The following is a 20,994-nucleotide window of genomic DNA, read 5'->3' as shown; positions in this document are numbered from 1 at the left end:
CTCAACGGGCGGTCCCCTCCTCCTCCCTCACTCACCCCCCCCCCATACCACACCTGTACAGGTGCCATCACGTGACCTCTGCGCTCCCTTGGAGACATCATCCCCCCCCTCGCTTACCATTGTTTGTAGATTATGATCCGAGGTGCCAGACAGCCTGTACACACACACACACACACACACACACACACACACACACACATACACACATACACACACATAACACATGTATAAAGAAGTGTGTGTGTGTGTGTGCGTGTGTGTGTGCGTGTGTGTGTATCTGTACATGTAGGTATATACGCACGAATATATATATATATATATATATATATATATATATATATATATATATATATATATATATATATATATATATATACATCCACACACATTTAGACACCTCAACCTGAGTCTACGAGGAGGATGAGCACTCACCGCGTGACTCCTTCTGTTTCCCATTTTTTAGAAAGTTGAAAATACAAGGAGGGGAGGAAAACATGCAGAAACATGTGAAATAAACACAAACACACATATATTCAGGTGTACACCCGTAGAAATGTGTTCATACACACACACACACACACACACACACACACACACACACACACACACACACACACACACGCATTGGGACGACCATCTCAGGGATCTGTCATGAAAGGATGGGCAAAGCATACACAAGAATGGTGTCAGGGGCCGCCTTTATCCACAACCTGGGAGGTGGGGTAGAGTTCATGGTGCCGATTATGGTGGTGGTGGTGGTGGTGGTGCAGGTGGTGGTAGGGCTCGTAGGTCGTGGTGGTGATGAGGCAAAGTTTACCATTCGTCTTTGGGTCGTGTATGTGTGTGTGTGTGTGTGTGTGTGTGTGTGTGTGTGTGTGTCTGTGTCTGTGTGTCTTGTGTGTGTGTGTGTGGGTCTGTATGTGGGTCTGTGTTTGTTGTTGTTGGAGATTGTGATGTTGGTGTTACCCCTACCTCTGACTCCTACAGAGAGAGAGAGAGAGAGAGAGAGAGAGAGAGAGAGAGAGAGAGAGAGAGAGAGAGAGAGAGAGAGAGAGAGAGAGAGATTCCTTTCTTGTAACTTGTTGGTCGGTTATTTGGAATTTGGGCTGATGGTTTGCTAGTCTCTTAAAGCAGTCATCCAAGAGAGAGAGAAAAAAACTTAAACACTTCATCAGATATTTCAAGATGTTCTAAGACCATACACACCCCCTTTGTACGTATGGTCTTCCAGATGTGCTATCGTTTCCACAAAACACTGGGGTGAAATGCAGTCAAATCACGAAACCACCAGTATTGTCTTTAGTTTCTCCTTTAATAAACATTCTCTTATATTCCCATATACAAAGCATGGCACTCCTGAAGGGGACACTATGCTAAATAGACGATATACCAAAGAAAATGGTGCTCCACATACACAGTGAGAGTGCCCGGGATGCCAGTAGTGGAACAGGATGACCCGTCTGTAATTGTGATATGATTGATAGTCTCGTGCATGTGAATATATATGTGTGTGAAGATTAAAATGCGGTGAATTACCTCAGCCGAAAAAAAAAAACTTTTGTGAGACCATTTCGATCACAACTCCCAAGGTACTAGTACTACCACGTACACCACTAAAACCCATGCACCACTACCACGTACACAACTCCCAAGGTACTAGTACTACCACGTACACAACTCCCAAGGTACTAGTACTACCACGTACACAACTCCCACGTACCACAACCACGTACACAACTCCCACGTACCACAACCACGTACACAACTCCCACGTACCACAACCACGTACACAACTCCCACGTACCACAACCACGTACACAACTCCCACGTACCACAACCACGTACACAACTCCCACGTACCACAACCACGTACACAACTCCCACGTACCACAACCACGTACACAACTCCCAAGGTACTAGTACTACCACGTACACAACTCCCACGTACCACAACCACGTACACAACTCCCACGTACCACAACCACGTACACAACTCCCACGTACCACAACCACGTACACAACTCCCACGTACCACAACCACGTACACAACTCCCACGTACCACAACCACGTACACAACTCCCACGTACCACAACCACGTACACAACTCCCAAGGTACTAGTACTACCACGTACACAACTCCCAAGGTACTAGTACTACCACGTACACCACTAAAACCCATGCACCACTACCACGTACACAACTCCCAAGGTACTAGTACTACCACGTACACCACTAAAACCCATGCACCACTACCACGTACACAACTCCCACGTACCACAACCACGTACACAACTCCCACGTACCACAACCACGTACACAACTCCCACGTACCACAACCACGTACACAACTCCCACGTACCACAACCACGTACACAACTCCCACGTACCACTACCACGTACACAACTCCCACGTACCACAACCACGTACACAACTCCCACGTACCACAACCACGTACACAACTCCCACGTACCACAACCACGTACACAACTCCCACGTACCACAACCACGTACACAACTCCCAAGGTACTAGTACTACCACGTACACAACTCCCAAGGTACTAGTACTACCACGTACACAACTCCCAAGGTACTAGTACTACCACGTACACAACTCCCAAGGTACTAGTACTACCACGTACACAACTCCCAAGGTACTAGTACTACCACGTACACAACTCCCACGTACCACAACCACGTACACAACTCCCAAGGTACTAGTACTACCACGTACACAACTCCCAAGGTACTAGTACTACCACGTACACCACTAAAACCCATGCACCACTACCACGTACACAACTCCCACGTACCACAACCACGTACACAACTCCCAAGGTACTAGTACTACCACGTACACAACTCCCACGTACCACAACCACGTACACAACTCCCACGTACCACAACCACGTACACAACTCCCAAGGTACTAGTACTACCACGTACACAACTCCCAAGGTACTAGTACTACCACGTACACAACTCCCAAGGTACTAGTACTACCACGTACACAACTCCCAAGGTACTAGTACTACCACGTACACAACTCCCAAGGTACTAGTACTACCACGTACACAACTCCCAAGGTACTAGTACTACCACGTACACAACTCCCAAGGTACTAGTACTACCACGTACACAACTCCCAAGGTACTAGTACTACCACGTACACAACTCCCAAGGTACTAGTACTACCACGTACACAACTCCCAAGGTACTAGTACTACCACGTACACCACTAAAACCCATGCACCACTACCACGTACACAACTCCCACGTACCACAACCACGTACACAACTCCCAAGGTACTAGTACTACCACGTACACAACTCCCAAGGTACTAGTACTACCACGTACACAACTCCCAAGGTACTAGTACTACCACGTACACAACTCCCAAGGTACTAGTACTACCACGTACACAACTCCCACGTACCACAACCACGTACACAACTCCCAAGGTACTAGTACTACCACGTACACAACTCCCAAGGTACTAGTACTACCACGTACACAACTCCCAAGGTACTAGTACTACCACGTACACAACTCCCAAGGTACTAGTACTACCACGTACACAACTCCCAAGGTACTAGTACTACCACGTACACAACTCCCAAGGTACTAGTACTACCACGTACACAACTCCCAAGGTACTAGTACTACCACGTACACAACTCCCAAGGTACTAGTACTACCACGTACACAACTCCCAAGGTACTAGTACTACCACGTACACAACTCCCAAGGTACTAGTACTACCACGTACACAACTCCCAAGGTACTAGTACTACCACGTACACAACTCCCAAGGTACTAGTACTACCACGTACACAACTCCCAAGGTACTAGTACTACCACGTACACAACTCCCAAGGTACTAGTACTACCACGTACACAACTCCCAAGGTACTAGTACTACCACGTACACAACTCCCAAGGTACTAGTACTACCACGTACACAACTCCCAAGGTACTAGTACTACCACGTACACCACTAAAACCCATGCACCACTACCACGTACACAACTCCCACGTACCACTACCACTTACACAACTCCCAAGGTACTAGTACTACCACGTACACCACTAAAACCCATGCACCACTTCCACGTACACAACTCCCACGTACCACTACCACGTGCACGACTCCCAAGGTACTAGTACTACCACGTACACCACTAAAACCCATGCACCACTACCACATACACAACTCCCACGTACCACTACCACGTACACAACTCCCAAGGTACTAGTACTACCACGTACACCACTAAAACCCATGCACTACTACCACGTACACAACTCCCACGTGCCACAACCTTTCCACCTACCAGATTACCACGTCCCATCAACACCACCTACACCACCATTCCCCCCACGTACCACCACCACCACCACTTTCGTCACTCACTATTCTGTCTTTATCACAAATCAGAATTGGTCCACAGACAGCCTCCTGCAGGAGCACAAGGTCTCCCCGTTATTTGTGTTCTTCACGTACTCAAGAGCTGTTCTCGTGCGCCGACAGGTACGTGGTTCATCAAGGGCACGGGTTGTGGACGCACGGAGCGACACGGTAACCAAACCGTCGCAGGCGATGAAGGAGGCGATGCTGGCCGCGCCCCTGGGAGATGACGTGTTCGGGGAAGATCCTACAGTGAACGGTGAGAGAGAGATGGGGGCCCCGCCGGGGGGGGGGGGGGGGTTAGAGCGTTGACGGGCCGCCCAAGGTCGGACGCACAGGTTCGAATCCCAGTTACGGTTGTCGGTCCACAGTCGTCCCAGCTGTTCATCTTAGGGGTTGGTCGATGATGAAATACTTACCTGGCGTAGGGCTTGATTAGGGCCTCAGTTACCTGTGCCGTCTCAGCTACAATAAAAAGATAGATAAATGAATAGATAAATGAATAAAGATTTATTGGATTTATGCCGCTGGCTAAAAGTACTACAGTGTTGAGATATTACAGATGTTACAGAACTGAGGTAGTGTGATAATGCAGAGGGGCTTCACCGTATCCAATCTCGTTGGTGATAACACTGACATGATTCACAAACTGATAATGATTCGTCTGTTCGGTTCATATGGCAGGACTGCTTCTGTTATGGGCTTGTTGTGTGGTTGTGTGGTGGAGGATCTCCGTGCTCGTCATACTGCTGGCCCTGGTTGGGGTTTGGGGGAGGGGAGGGAGGGGTTATCTGGGACTGGTTCCTGTGTGGTGTTAATTGGCAGTTGTTGTAGTTTAATATATTCATTTACTGCTACGTTGACACACTACCCAGTTATGAACTTTCTAATCCAGTATTTACATTTTGCTTTCTCTTATTCATATTCATATATCCATTCATTAATTTGTTAGTTTATTTTTTTCAATAATTTAGACAGTACTTGTAGGATCATTGTAGATGGGCTATATACAATCGAAAATTTAAAGAAAATATGAGGTTGCGGGTCTAATGACCTTCTCATAGGGGAATGGCTGTTAAACCCAATAAACCAAGCAGCCATGATTTTTAAAATTATGATATGTATGAAAATAAAACACAGATTGATTAGAGTAATCTAATGCTCCTTTTCGTAATCTTTTACTTATATACAGTCAATATCGAGGTTAATTCAATATTCCATTCTTTTTACAGAAAACTGGCATCGTGTTACCAACGATCATTTGAAATTACATCAATAAAACTTTTCTGTCTCATATCCTACAATGAAATTTTAACAAAAAAATGTACAATATCCAACAAAAATTTTCTATATTATGAAATTTTTAAAATTTGGAAAGTGAGGTTAAATTTGCATTACAGCTTTGGAAGAGAAGGTGGCCGCCTTGCTGGCTATGGAGGCTGCGCTGTTCGTCCCCAGTGGGACGATGGGCAATTTGATCTGTGGTGAGCAGCGGGAACCCTTCCCTCACATCTCAACAAACTCCCTGGTGTTGTGAGAGCTTTATGAAACAAAAATTAACCTTTTTTTCCCCAATTCCTGACCCAGTAACCCCTTTCTACATCTTAAGGCATTGGCGGGTCCAGTGTTAGTTCGAATCTGTGTATATGTGTAATTTGAATAAATAGGTAGTACCCATTTCTAGAGAGTGTAGATTCATATGGGCGTATGTTTGGTGGAATGTAATTTCAGATTGGGTTGTGAGGTGTAGTTAGTTGCTTAGTGTGTGTGTGTGTGTGTGTGTGTGTGTGTGTGTGTGTGTGTGTGTGCTTGATCAATGTCACGTATGTTTGGATAGATTAGATTTTTGAAGGGGTATTGTTACAGCGTGTTTGATTGGGGAGTGGTGGTTGGTGACAACGTAATTTGGGGGTGAGAAGAGTCTAGGATGGTTGCGAAGAAGTGGGTTCTGAGTATATTGATGTGGGATTGTGCTGGGGAAGACTTTCGGGTTTCATTGTGCAAGAGCTGCGTGCGTGTGGTCGCAAGGCGAGCGGTAATTATCTTAGGGCCTTAGCTAGACTAAATCATAACAGATAACCTATAGTCTTCCGCGGTGCTGAAACACAGATAAGGGCAATATTACGATAGCAATGGATGATCAGTTTTTTTTGTTTTTTTTAATCAGTATAGAGCAATCACAAGCAGAGGTATCACATAATTAGCAGAGACTGTCTAACACTACACTAACACTAACACTATTCGTCAACATTCTCTTCCACTTTCAGCCTTGTGTTCCTTTCTTCATACACATGTTCCCGGCCTTGTGTGCTGGGTTGAGTGCATGATATCAATCCATTTCTATAATCAATAGACTAAGTTTTATGTAAGTAATATGTAATATTCCCTTGACATCCGTAGTATTCCTATTGAAGTACGTATAGTGGTAATTAATAATCTGGGAAATATAAGTACATCACTTATTAAAGAAATGATGTAAGGTAATTAAGAATCAGATTCCATAACATGATATTCAAAACAATATGTACGCAGAACATGTATCTAACTATGGATCGAATTGGTTCCACACAGATTAAAGGTTTTAGTAATAATACAATGTTTCCATAATTTTCACATGATGAAAACCTTTGATTATGCATTATTATTATCATTATTATTATTATTATTATTATCATTATTATTATTATTATTATTATTATTATTATTATTATTATTATTATTATTATCATTATTATCATTATTATTATTATTATTATTATTATTATTATTATTATTATTATTATTATTATTATTGTTATTATTATTATCATTATTATTATTATTATTATTATTATTAGTATTATTATTGTTATTATTATTATCATTATTATTATTATTATTATTATTATTATTATTATTATTATTATTATTATTATTGTTATTATTATTATTATTATTATTATTATTATTATTATTATTATTATTATTATTATTATTATTATTATCATTATTATTGTTATTATTATCATCATCATTACTATTATTAATGATAAAAGTCGTCTATTATCATCCTTCGTAAAGTATCACTCTAATTATGATAGTATTATCATGATTATCATTCATTACCACATTAGTTGCTATCATTGTTATGGTCATTATTGTTACCCTATTAATGTCATCATTATCGTCAGTGTGATTATTTTCATCTCCGTCATCTTCATCATTATTTTTGCACCTCTGCTGCTGATAATGACCTAATCTCTCCCAGTCCTGAACCACTCCAGGATGCGGGGCAGTGAGGTGCTGGTTGGCCACCTGAGCCACATCCATCTCTGGGAGCAAGGAGGCGTGTCCCAGGTGAGTCAGGTCATGTCTGGAGGGCGTCAGGTCACGGTATGGTGAGCCAGGTCATGTCTGATGGGTGTCAGGTCACATCATGGTGAGCCAGGTCATGTCTGGAGGGCGTCAGGTCACATTATGGTGAGCCAGGTCATGTCTGGAGGGCGTCAGGTCACAGTATGGTGAGCCAGGTCATGTCTGGTGGGTGTCAGGTCACATTATGGTGAGCCAGGTCATCTCTGGAGGGCGTCAGGTCACATTATGGTGAGCCAGGTCATCTCTGGAGGGCGTCAGGTCACATTATGGTGAGCCAGGTCATCTCTGGAGGGCATCAGGTCAGAGTAAGGTGAGCCAGGTCATGTTTGGGTGATGCAGTAGTGTCTGGGGTGAGTCAGGTCATACTTACGGAGAGTCCCTCATGTGAACCCAGGTCACGGTAGAGGAAAGCCAGGTCATATTAAGGTAAAACTAGGCCATTTTAGGGGGTCAAGCTTTCACCATGAGTGAGTCAAACAGATGATTTTCTCCTTAAGTCACCCACTGCTTTTGGTCGCTCCTCCTCCTCCTCCTCCTCCAGCGCCTCCCCACCGACCCTCAGTGTACCCCAATGTCTCTCTACCTCCACTTCAGTGGCACCTCTCGTTGGCGGAGTACCTCCCCAGACACCCCGCTCTGCTTCCCTGTCCACCCTGAGCCCCTCTCTACCCCCTCCTCGCTAGCACCCCTTCCTCAGGAACTAAACACCCCCATGAAAACCTCCCATGAGACCTGATTCTTCCTTTTTTTTACCCTCCCTCCCTCCACGCCCTCCCTCCACGCCCTCCAGCTGGGCGGCGTGCACCCGAGGACGCTGAAGAACCTGCCCGATGGGACCTTCGACCTCAGGGAGATGCGACAGCTGGTGCGGGGCGAGAACGTCCACTGGCCAGTGACCAGCCTGGTCTGCATCGAGAACACCCACAACATGGTGGGAGGGAAGGTCTTGCCCCTCACCTGGCTGGACCAGGTAAGGTCCCTTGTGTCTTGATGTCTCTCTCTCTCTCTCTCTCTCTCTCTCTCTCTCTCTCTCTGCTTCTTGTTCCTAAGAGTATATAAGATGTTCTCTCTCTCTCTCTCTCTCTCTCTCTCTCTCTCTCTCTCTCTCTCTCTCTCTCTCTCTCACTGCTTCTTGTTCCTAAGAGTGTATAGTACGTTCTTATCTCTCTCTCTCCCTCTCTCTCTCTCTCTCTCTCTCTCTCTCTCTCTCTCTCTCTCTCTGATCCTTTGTTCCTGAGAGTATATGATATGTTCTTATCTTCCCTCCCTCTCCCTCGCTCCCCCTGGCTGGCGGCAGCTGGGGTCGGCGTGCCGGGAGCTGGGTTTGCCCATCCACATGGACGGGGCGCGGCTCTTCAACGCAGCTGCTGCCCTCCAGGTCCCGGCCTCCAGGATAGTGAGGGACTGCGCCTCCGTCAGCGTCTGCCTCAGCAAGGGCCTGGGCGCCCCCATCGGCTCGGTCGTCGCTGGATCCAAGGACTTCATCTACGGGTCAGTTGGTTGATCACGAGGGAGTGGAGGGTCCATGGGGCGGGGTCAAAGGTCAAGGTGTGACCCCCCCACCCTAGAGTCATATAAAGCACCACTGCAAGTCTTGTATATATAAAGCCTTGTATATATAAAGCCTTACCCACTTTATAATAAAGTGAGATCTACTTAAGTTCAAGCCTTGTTCACTCGTACTTTATCCACTTTTATTAAGTCTAACTCGACTTTTTGAATGAATGATCCAGCCTCTTCTTTAGTATAAAGCTTCGTCCATCTATCTTCTCATCCGGCTTTACAGAGCCAATCCCATCCACTTTATAAACCCCTCCCACCCACTTCGTAAAGCTCCACCCACATCGTAAAGCTCCACCCACTTCATAAAGCTCCACCCACCTCACAAAACTCCACCCACTTCATAAAACTCCACCCACCTCATAAAGCTCCACCCACTTCATAAAGCTCCACCCACCTCATAAAGCTCCAACCACTTCATAAAGCTCCACCCACCTCACAAAGCTCCACCCACTTCATAAAGCTCCACCCACCTCATAAAGCTCCGCCCACCTCTTAAAGCTCCACCCTCTTGTAAAGGTCCGCCCACCTCATAAAGCTCCACCCATCTCATAAACCCCTCCCTCCCATTTCATAAAGCTCCACCCACCTCATAAAGTTCCGCCCACTTCATAAAGCTCCACCCACCTCATAAAGCTCCACCCACCTCATAAACCCCTCCCTCCCATTTCATAAAGCTCCACCCACCTCATAAAGTTCCGCCCACTTCATAAAGCTCCACCTACCTCACAAAGCTCCACCCACTTCATAAAGCTCCACCCACTTCATAAAGCTCCACCCACCTCATAAAGCTCCACCCACTTCATAAAGTTTCGCCCACCTCATAAAGCTCCACCCACCTCATAAACCCCTCCCTCCCATTTCATAAAGCTCCACCCACCTCATAAAGCTCCACCCACCTCATAAAGTTCCACCCACCTCATAAACCCCTCCCTCCCATTTCATAAAGCTCCACCCACCTCATAAACCCCTCCCTCCCATTTCATAAAGCTCCGCCCACCTCATAAACCCCTCCCTCCCATTTCATAAAGCTCCACCCACCTCATAAACCCCTCCCTCCCATTTCATAAAGCTCCGCCCACCTCATAAAGCTCCACCCACCTCATAAAGCTCCACCCACCGCCCACAGAGCCAAGCGACTACGCAAAGTTCTGGGCGGAGGAATGAGGCAGTCGGGTGTGCTGGCGGCCGCTGGCATCTACGCCCTCGACCACGTGGTCCCCACGTTACCACGTGACCACGCGTACGTGCAGGACATAGCCAGAGGTAAATTCACCACGTGCAGTTCTATGAATCATCCATCATCCAGTTATGATAATCCAATTATCTTTATTTTCTTTACTACTTGTGAGTTACTAATTACATTCCAATCATCATTTATTGTTTATCACGTCATCCACGAATTACTCTTTATCATTTATCAAATTCCATTAAGTTTTGAACCATTGATGAATAATAATAACTTTTTTATTTGTACTGTTTATATACTTCTAATTTACTTGTTGACATCGTATGTGAAGCCTATAGATTTTATCACTATGTTCTATAGACTATATCACTATATTCTATAGACTATATCACTATATTCTATAGACTATATCACTGTATTCTATAGACTATATCACTATATTCTATAGACTATATCACTATATTCTATAGACTATATCACTATATTCTATAGACTATATCACTATATTCTATAGACTATATCACTATATTCTATCGACTATATCACTATATTCTATAGACTATATCATTATATTCTATAGACTATATCGCTATATTCTATAGACTATATCATTATATTCTATAGACTATATCACTATATTCTATAGACTATATCACTATATTCTATAGACTATATCGCTATATTCTATAGACTATATCATTATATTCTATAGACTATATCGCTATATTCTATAGACTATATCACTATATTCTATAGACTATATCGCTATATTCTATAGACTATATCATTATATTCTATAGACTGTATCATTATATTCTATAGACTATATCATTACATTCTATAGACTATATCGCTATATTCTATAGACTATATCACTATATTCTATAGACTATATCGCTATATTCTATAGACTATATCACTATATTCTATAGACTATATCATTATATTCTATAGACTATATCACTATATTCTATAGACTATATCACTATATTCTATAGACTATATCACTATATTCTATAGACTATATCACTATATTCTATAGACTATATCACTATATTCTATAGACTATATCACTATATTCTATAGACTATATCACTATATTCTATAGACTATATCACTATATTCTATAGACTATATCACTATATTCTATAGACTATATCACTATATTCTATAGACTATATCACTATATTCTATAGACTATATCACTATATTCTATAGACTATATCACTATATTCTATAGACTATATCACTATATTCTATAGACTATATCACTATATTCTATAGACTATATCACTATATTCTATAGACTATATCACTATATTCTATAGACTATATCATTATATTCTATAGACTATATCACTATATTCTATAGACTATATCACTATATTCTATAGACTATATCACTATATTCTATAGACTATATCACTATATTCTATAGACTATATCACTATATTCTATAGACTATATCACTATATTCTATAGACTATATCACTATATTATATAGACTATATCACTATATTATATACCCCCCAGCTATAACCCAGTGTGGGGGGGTGATCGTCCGGTGTGACCCCAGTGGAGCTCACACGAACATTCTGGTCTTGGAGTGTGACCCCGAGGTCGTGACCCCGATGCGCATTTGCCAGAGGATGGCGGAGGTAAGTCACGTGACGGGTCACCAGACCATTGACCTCAACAGGTTACTCCTTCCTCAAGCCAGTGGTGACCTGGCCCCCCCCCCGACCCCCCCTCTTGAAACGGGTCAACCCCACCATGTTTTCTTCTTGTCCGACCAGGTCTTGTTCAGGTCTGGTAGCCAAGTGAGGAGTTCTGTTGTGTTCTGTGCCTCGATTCCGTGTTCTGTGCCTCGATTCTGTGTCTCAAAAATCAACATTTTCTATGTACTTCTTTATGCAGTAACTTCTAAGCCACGGTTCGAATCCTTGTGGCTCCCTCAACGTGTATCAAATATCAATCCTTTATTTATCATAAATGATAAATGAATTACTTTATGTAAGTTTTATGTAGATATAATCTCATTTTCTACGGCACGGGTGAATTGCAACTTCCCATCTCTTGATGTACACTTCGTTTTCTACACGAGCCCCTTCTTCGTTTTCCCCCGTCTCTCTAGTATGGAGAATCAGTAGGACTCGTGGTCCAATAAGATGTTATTGTTACTTACATCTTCCTGTTTTCTTTGACATTATCAAATATATGATCATTTTCTTTTATCAACTTTCCATTTTCTCTACAAGCCCATTTTCCCTTAGGATTCCTCTTGTTAATGACACCTGAGGAAGCATGAGATCATTCTTTTCTTCTTCCTGTTTTCTTTGATAGTTCAGCATCCCATTTTCCATGAACACTCCGTTTTCTTCCGCATACCCACTTTCCTCAACCAGGTGACGGATGAGGAGGAGGCGGCTTTGGGGGAGAGGGTCATCGTGCGCATGCTCAGTCTCACCGACACTGCCATCCGATTGGTCGTGCACTGTGACCTCACACACGACGACATCCAATCACTGATCAAGAAATTCCAGTACGTCATCAAGGAGTTCGAAAGTCAAAGTGGACGTTGAAGACTTTGTCAAAAAAAAAAAAAAAAATTTTGTAACAAAATGGCATTTATATTCCATTACTTCATGTCTGATTATACAATGTAGGAATTTTTTTTTTTCAAATATTGATCCTTGATTAATAGTGTTTGTTCTTTTTTATTATTTGAAAAACGAAATACGTTCCAAAGATGAACCTAGTCTTTGGGGTTCTGGGGAACAGGATTTTCTGGGGGGGGTGAAACAGAACCCCCAAAGATACATATTTTCCTGATGTGCTAAGTCATTGTTATAGACAACTATATATACTCATATATGTATGCATTTATATATCTCTCCTGATGATGTGATTAATACACGAAAGTGCACTTGAGAACTTATCGTATTTCATATCCTTGTGCATATATATATATATATATATATATATATATATATATATATATATATATATATATATATATATATATATACATATATATATATATATATATATATATATATATATATATATATATATATATATATATATATATAAATATATATATATATATATATATATATATATATATATATATATATATATATATATATATATATATATATGTATATATATATATATATATATATATATATATTAGATCACTGCAATGTGTATATTTGTGCATAGAATGTGTATATGTGTGTACAGGCCATCAAGACGTTTCATCACCGCAACTGTGTTTTCACCTTGCCACTGTATGTGGAAATCCCAGCATGGTTGTTTGATAAACATCCCTCCGTCCCAAATCATCCCAGCCTTCCATCCCAGCCATGGACACCTTAACATCTCCTCCTTCCCCTCCCCCCTCCCCATTTCTGCCCGCCCGTCTATCCCAGCGCGTCCTCTTATCCCGTGCCATCCCGCTATCTCAGGGCACCCGCGAATCCCAGGGGTACATGACTATCCCAGCTCATCCGCCCATACACTCCCGTCCAACTATCCCGGGACGTCCCACTGTAGAAGCTCATCCCACTCTCCCGGCCCCATAGGTCTATACCCCCTACCCCCACCCCCTACCACTCATCCCCCCGCTATCCCGGAAGATGGTAATTATCTTCATCATTTACCTGGTGTGCCCCGGAGGTGGACGAACACTCGCTCCACATGAGGTGGAACACGTGTGTCCCCCTCCCCTCCCCCCAATAGCATCGCGTGAGGGGAGGAGTGGGGGGGGGATTGTGTCAGTAATTTAATTGGTGGGAGGGGGGCTACGAGAGAAATGAAGGGGCCTATGAAGCAGGTGGAAGGAATCCATGAAACAGGTGGAGGGAACCATGAAACAGGTGGAGGAAACCATGAAACAGGTGGAGGAAACCATGAAACAGGTGGAGGAACCCATGAAACAGGTGGAGGAACCCATGAAACAGGTGGAGGAACCCATGAAACAGGTGGAGGAACCCATGAAACAGGTGGAGGAACCCATGAAACAGGTGGAGGAACCCATGGAACAGGTGGAGGAACCCATGAGATAGATGGGGACCCATTTATGGTAACATGAGGTCTTCAAAAGTGTCTAAACCTGACGTTCAGGAAATGGTGTAAGTAATGGTATGATGACAGTAATGGGCAATGGAGGTGACAGGGAATAAAAAGGGGCATTAAGAGAGGCTGAGAACCGTTCCATTTAACCCCACAGTTCTTGTCTCCCAGAGAGTGTGGTCTAGGGGAAAAAGTTTGGGGAAGGACGTATTCGAGACCAGATGGTGAACTTAAGGTAATGTCACTCAGCAGATACCACAAGATACATCTGTAGCGGGAGATAAGCCCACTCGAACTCATTATCTCCCGGGGCAAGTCAGGTGGGAAGGCTATGTGATTGATGACTGCCAAAGTGGAAAGCTGGGGATTTCAGGGAACGAAGACGCGATTCATGGTGAACTAAAATGTAACGTGAGTGTACGATTACTCCCTTTGAGGATGCCAGTAACCTGTGGACCAATAGCCCGTGAACCATTAAATTGTAGACCACTGACCTGAGTGACATTAACTTGTTTATTATTCCCACTCTGTAAATCACAAAGGATGTACTGTGATGACTAATTAGGCTTTATCTTATTTGATAAGAAAGGTGGAATACTTTCGCCCGTTCTATCAATTGTAAATTTAAAGAAGATAATTCGATGGAGAGTTTCTTCCCATCTAGTGTGGAAATGGGTTTAAGTTAAGGGTACAAATGTGTGACAAAAGTAAGAAGGAGGAGGGAGATCAGGAGCGATTCAACGCCTCACCAAAGGATTTAACTTTTACCTAAGTGTCCCGTATCCATTTTCTCTAATGTCTTGCGAGAAAATGGGATGTTTGTTGACATTCAAAACCCAACAGCAAGAGCATTGTGCCGGTTCGCTTAAGTTATTTTTGTGCTCTTTTCACTTCACTGACATGGTTATCACAACAAACCATGATACAGAAGGTAAGCTTAAAGTTCACAGATATTGTTGGATGACTGTGAGAACTGAATAAGATTTTGCTTTCATTTAGAATGTATGAATGTGGCGTAGGGCTAGGTGGTTGGTGGGGTTTTCGGCCTTGCCCGTTTTCCCCAGCACCTCTGTTCATAAAAAGAAGTGCTTATTTCTCGAGTGACACTTGATCGGTTATATGGACTCTAGGCCTATCAATTGCCAGGGTCATTAAGGCCGTCACCGTAAGGTGACCAACCGAAAAAATTTTTTTAACACCACCTTCAGGTGTTACCGATAATTGTAAGACCACGTACTACACTCTCGCTGTGCATGTGGCCCTTGATTGCTTTAAAAAAGGGTCTGTAGATTTATAGCCTATATCTTGTAATCAGGAATCGCAGTATGAATGGTTTGTAGTTGAATAAAACTATAAACCGTTTTAAATTCATTGTGTGGATGAGCTAACTCAAAATTGGTATGAATTTGGAGTTTTTATTTTTTTCAAAGTTCTAATTTTTTTTTTTATAACGGTCGTCGTTTTGTTAAATCTATGAACACATGATTACATACCACAATAAATAAAGGCTAAACTTTCTGGATAACTACTTCCACCAGCTCAAGCAACATTGATCCTCAATTGGGTTATGATTTTTACGAACATTAACTTTCATAAGAATACTTCCCACGTATTCCCAGCGTGTCGTAGAAGGCGACTAAAAGGGGAGGGAGCGGGGGTCTGGAAATCCTCCCCTCTCAATTTTTTTAATTTTCCAAAAGAAGGAACAGAGAAGGGGGCCAGGTGAGGATATTCCCTCAATGGCCCAGTCCTCTGTTCTTAACGCTACCTCGCTAACGCGGGAAATGGCGAATAGTTTGAAAAAAAAAAAAAATATTTTTCTGATGTAATTTCCATATTCTTTGAACTCAGGTTCGATAGAGGAACTCATCACATAGTTCTCATAACTTTTTCTACGTAATTTAAGCCGATGAACGGTTTTTAAGGAATTTCTCCAAATTTTTTTATGATTATTTATTTGTTATTTATTTGTGTGTTTATTTCAAGATACTAAAGATTTATAGAATGAAATATTACACATTTGTCAACGTTTGTAGAATGATTTAAAGTTATATGATAGATTGATATTCTGAATAACCTTGATTATATGTGGTAGATTTAAACTCCATCGTTTTCCATAAACTTCATATACGACTCAAAAGTTACAATGGATCATCATTGACTGTTGAATGCAAAAACTACCATGCTGCGAACAATTTTGATAGATGTAATTCCAAAATGTATGTTTGTTTCTTTATTGTGTGTGTGTGTGTCAAGATTTGCCAATACAAAGCTGGGTTCTTTGTCCGTGACAGCCCGTTCTTGGGTGTGCCGTTATTGCCACAGGTCGGGTGTGTGTGTGTGTGCTCGGTGTGCCACAATTTGTACAGGGTCAGGTGCATGTTCTCGGGGTGCTGTTAGGGCAGCTCGTGTGTAACTTTTCACTGGTATCTGCTCAGTGGATGTGTATCAAATAAAGCACGGAAAGAATATAAAGATACAGTTCTTTATTTTGATATGGTAGGATATGTATTTTACAATAAAGGCAAAGCATTATGCAGTCATCTATAAAATAGTTACAGAAATTGTTAAAACACCCAGTTATCTACTTTTACATAATTACAAAATAATGCATGGTACAGTATTTCTTAGTTTTATTTGTAATTAGAAAAGGAAATTCATATACTGTGCTTTTTAACTCTTCCTCGCCATTGCAACATTGCCAGATTGCACCATTCTTTCAATGGTGGATAAACAATTAATGATTTGTTAATAAACACTACTGCTAACCTTGAGTTAATTCTATTTAACATCTGAAGACTTGTCTGAAAACCACGCAAGGTCACACGGATCCTCTTTTAATTTACCTAGAACAAGAACTATATATATATATATATATATATATATATATATATATATATATATCTCAAGTATTCAATAAATCTAACTTCTTCATGTTGATATATGAAATGTATTCACCGTTCTGTACAAAAGAAAATTCAAATTTGATTTCCAGCCACATACAGTATACAGTTATACCTCCTCGGAACATAAGAGGCGAGGCTAGAAGGTCCTATGGTTTATAGTTAGTTATACACACAGGCTAGAAATTGTAAGACTATTTCATACAACATGCATTTCAAATATGTTAATTTATACATACAGTAGCATCTTAACAGCATCAACAATTGTCTCATTTAATTCAATTAGCAGAACTTGTGGTGTGGGGTCAAAAAGTCGGTCAGAAAATTGTGTAATTTTTGTAAGTGGAAGTAAAATGCATCTAAATCAGTAGAGAGTTATAATGACAAGAATTTTTTTTGTAATCGTTTGTATATATGTATGTTAGTAACTTGACTGAATCTGTATTAAGCATATACCAGATGGCATGATTATCTTTTTGGGAAATAGAGGTATGGTACGATTTGTAAAAAATATTGCTTTGATAATTTGCCTTTAATAGAACTGGAAAAGGATGAGGTAGATCACCCACAGTAAATATTAAATTTCAGTTATTGTTTTGCCAATAATTTGGAAAGGATCCTCACCTGTGCAAAAGAAAAAAGAAATGAAATGGATAATAGGATAGAGATGAATGGGTCGCATGGTAGTACAGAAAACAGCATGAACCTAAACTAGTAATTTCAGAGTGCAACAACTTGATAAGGATGAATTCTTGAGATTTGGTCTATGGATGAAATTCCTTTTATACGCTCATGTTTCCAGTGAGGCATTATTGGTATTACTTTTTGTCTGAGGCATTATGGTTAGGTTGTTGGTTCTTATGAGGCATTATGAGTACCAAGGAAAAATATCTGTCTTCCCCTAAAATGATTTTATGTTAATTTTAACACTGATATGTAGGTCACACTCAATAGGATCATTTTCACAGCACTTTTTAACATTCTGGACCCTCAATACTGTACAGACACTATTATAGACAAAGGTGATAAAAAGGGGATCCTTTTAGGTTGACATGGTCAAAAACCTTCGTATGATATTGTTAAGTCTGACCTCCAAAGTTCCAACTCTTTTATTAACCTTTAACATATTATTATCACATGGATCATCTAACAAACAGTTGCCAGTATGTAAATGCATATTAGACATGTACTTAAAACAGACATTTCAGTTATTCATAAGATAATCTTTTACCTTTTATCTGGTGTGTGTGTGTGTGTGTGTGTGTGTAAAAGCTTCACCAAGACTAAACTTGACACAGGCTCTTGTTAATGACAGTCAGTTCTTGTGTGAGCCATTATTGGCACAAGTCGTTTTTGTAGTTCTAAGTGTATCACCGTATTTAAGGGGTTATCTGTGTTGTGTATAACATTCATATAATTTTCTCCTACTTTTCCTCTATGTTAAGAGTGGTCAGGACAGACGAACATACGTATATATAACATCCCTGTTGTCTATACTAAAAGGAAGACAAATCCTCCCTCTATTTACACATTTTTATAGCTGCAGATTTTTCATAGAATGAAGAAAAATGGGGATGACTTCACGTACAGAAAAAAAAGGAGTTGCATTCGTTGACACTCAAACCAGGGGGGAGGGAGGGGCGAGTTACCCAACAGACAAGTATTGCTAGTTGCAACCGCTGACCACAGGAGCCGTCCAGGTCCTCACCTGGCCTTTGACGACGCACATTATTTGTTGCAACACTCGTAACCTCATTTGACCTACTTTCATGTCCAGGTGGACTAAAGATGATGACCTGGCTTGACCTATGAAGTAAAGCAGACTATATACAGTAACAAGGTGACACCCGGGAAGTCCTGAGTTATTAATGATCAATTTATAATGATCCACCTTGTGTCGAATTGTCCATATTATTTGCAACAGGTTCCCACCAGATTTACTCACTTAATCCTCTCTTCGTTGTTGAATTGGTTAGATCAATTGTCCATCGTTTGATTATTGTGGTTTGAGCTCAGTTCACTGATGTGAGTAACGACCGTTTAAAGGTCAAGTTCATTGGGGTGGGTAGACTAAGGGACTTCCCGGTGCCACCCTCCTCAAGGGGGAGGAAGGACCTGAAGAGGTAGGTGATCTCGACTCCTATAGGGTCTTGATCCTGCTGGGGGAGTCCTGCTCTTCATCCATGGATATCTTGCTTATCCTAGGAAGGTCTAAATACTTCCGGAAGGAGTGCCAACTCTGGAGTATTATTATTACCTGTGATCGATCCATTCCTTTTATTGAACAACTTTTTCTTTCCAGTGGCGACCATTCTTTTGGAAGACAATATCATAATAATCTGACGATCTCAATCCATAGACTACAATAAAATGACTTCTGAATTGCTTGGGACTTTGGCTTTGTGTTTCCGCGAAAGGCTGTGCATTGTATGATGCGAGCGAAAAGTGTTTCTCCCTTACATACAATATCCATTCCAAGAGGTGGGAGCTTATAGTTTCCTGGTGATAATTCACGTCACCATCAACACATCTCAGAACTACTTTGTACTAGTAGTTACTGAATCTTCAAGGTGTTGCGGTTCTTCAACATCCTACCCTTACATGTTTTTAGCAGCTGATTGTCTTATGTATTATTTATGGTCAGTGTAGTGTGAGCAATGCTAGTGTACATAATACTGACACAGTAGCTGAATATGATTCCTCATTCCAAGACAAACCAATTAATCTCATATATATATATATATATATATATATATATATATATATATATATATATATATATATATATATATATATATTTTTTTATTATACTTTGGTACTCGAACATTTCTAGGAATATCCATAAATATGTATCCTAATATATATCATTCTCAGCAACTATAGTAATGATCCATTGTGACGCATGCTGTAGCTTATTGATGATGATCGTGTAGATGTAGAGTTCCTGGTGGAAATCCTTTTATCGTCTTGAGATAATATTGCTAGTGTTTCTCCCCACAGATCTATCTATACTCTTGTTTTCCTATCCTTAGTTATATTCTAATGAGTTCATTCGTCCTCATGGCAGAGCCGCAGCAATCACTCGCAAAGGTGGTGCCATTGGAAGGGACTGGATATCGTGGGGGTTTCCTCTCCCATTGTCTGATGTGGTTGTTCTGCCTCCTTCCATCATCCCCTGGTCGTTCCACCACCTTCCTCTTGAGGGCAATTGAGGCTATATACAGGAGCCCTCAACTCAACCTCTGCTGAGTACAACATGACTGTAAGTAGAATGATAAAATGGTGCTTTTAAATACAACCTAATCGTTAGTAGATTCATGATGAATAATGTTGCAAAGATGTTTGAGTTATAACTATAGTAAATGATCATCATTCATCATGTATACTGTAAATGGATAAACTAGGTGATCAGTATGGGAATTATGTTATATTTTGCCTGAGATGAGCCTACATTACTTTAAAGATTGATTATTAGAATTCATCTTATGAAAGAGAATAATATT

General features: G+C 41.3%; 2 protein-coding genes and 1 long non-coding RNA gene across 3 annotated transcripts in view; 2 read left to right on the top strand and 1 right to left on the bottom strand.

Moving 5' to 3' along the window:
* The first annotated feature begins 4,491 nt into the window (after positions 1–4,491).
* Positions 4,492–13,445, top strand: LOC139747351 (uncharacterized). Its single transcript, XM_071659562.1, has 8 exons — positions 4,492–4,667; positions 5,809–5,892; positions 7,656–7,744; positions 8,553–8,732; positions 9,060–9,253; positions 10,452–10,588; positions 12,045–12,169; positions 12,917–13,445. Exons 1-8 carry the CDS (start codon positions 4,601–4,603, stop codon positions 13,091–13,093), a joined length of 1,053 nt encoding a protein of 350 aa, XP_071515663.1. The 5' UTR covers positions 4,492–4,600; the 3' UTR covers positions 13,094–13,445.
* Positions 13,446–17,054: 3,609 nt separating this feature from the next.
* LOC139747342 (spondin-1-like) overlaps positions 17,055–20,994 on the bottom strand; it is a 384,149-nt gene continuing 380,209 nt past the window's right edge. Inside the window, exon 20 of the mRNA XM_071659540.1 lies at positions 17,055–20,751. The gene's annotated coding sequence lies outside the window, so the exon portion shown is untranslated. The remainder of the gene's footprint in view (positions 20,752–20,994) is intronic.
* LOC139747348 (uncharacterized) overlaps positions 20,613–20,994 on the top strand; it is a 43,837-nt gene continuing 43,455 nt past the window's right edge. Inside the window, exon 1 of the long non-coding RNA XR_011712380.1 lies at positions 20,613–20,753. This is a non-coding gene — a long non-coding RNA (uncharacterized lncRNA). The remainder of the gene's footprint in view (positions 20,754–20,994) is intronic.

This window comes from Panulirus ornatus, chromosome 5 (genome assembly GCF_036320965.1).
Source record: "Panulirus ornatus isolate Po-2019 chromosome 5, ASM3632096v1, whole genome shotgun sequence".
Lineage (NCBI taxonomy): Eukaryota > Metazoa > Arthropoda > Malacostraca > Decapoda > Palinuridae > Panulirus > Panulirus ornatus.
The sequence above is the reverse complement of the archived record's forward strand: the minus strand, read 5'-3'. Positions and strand labels throughout refer to the sequence as shown.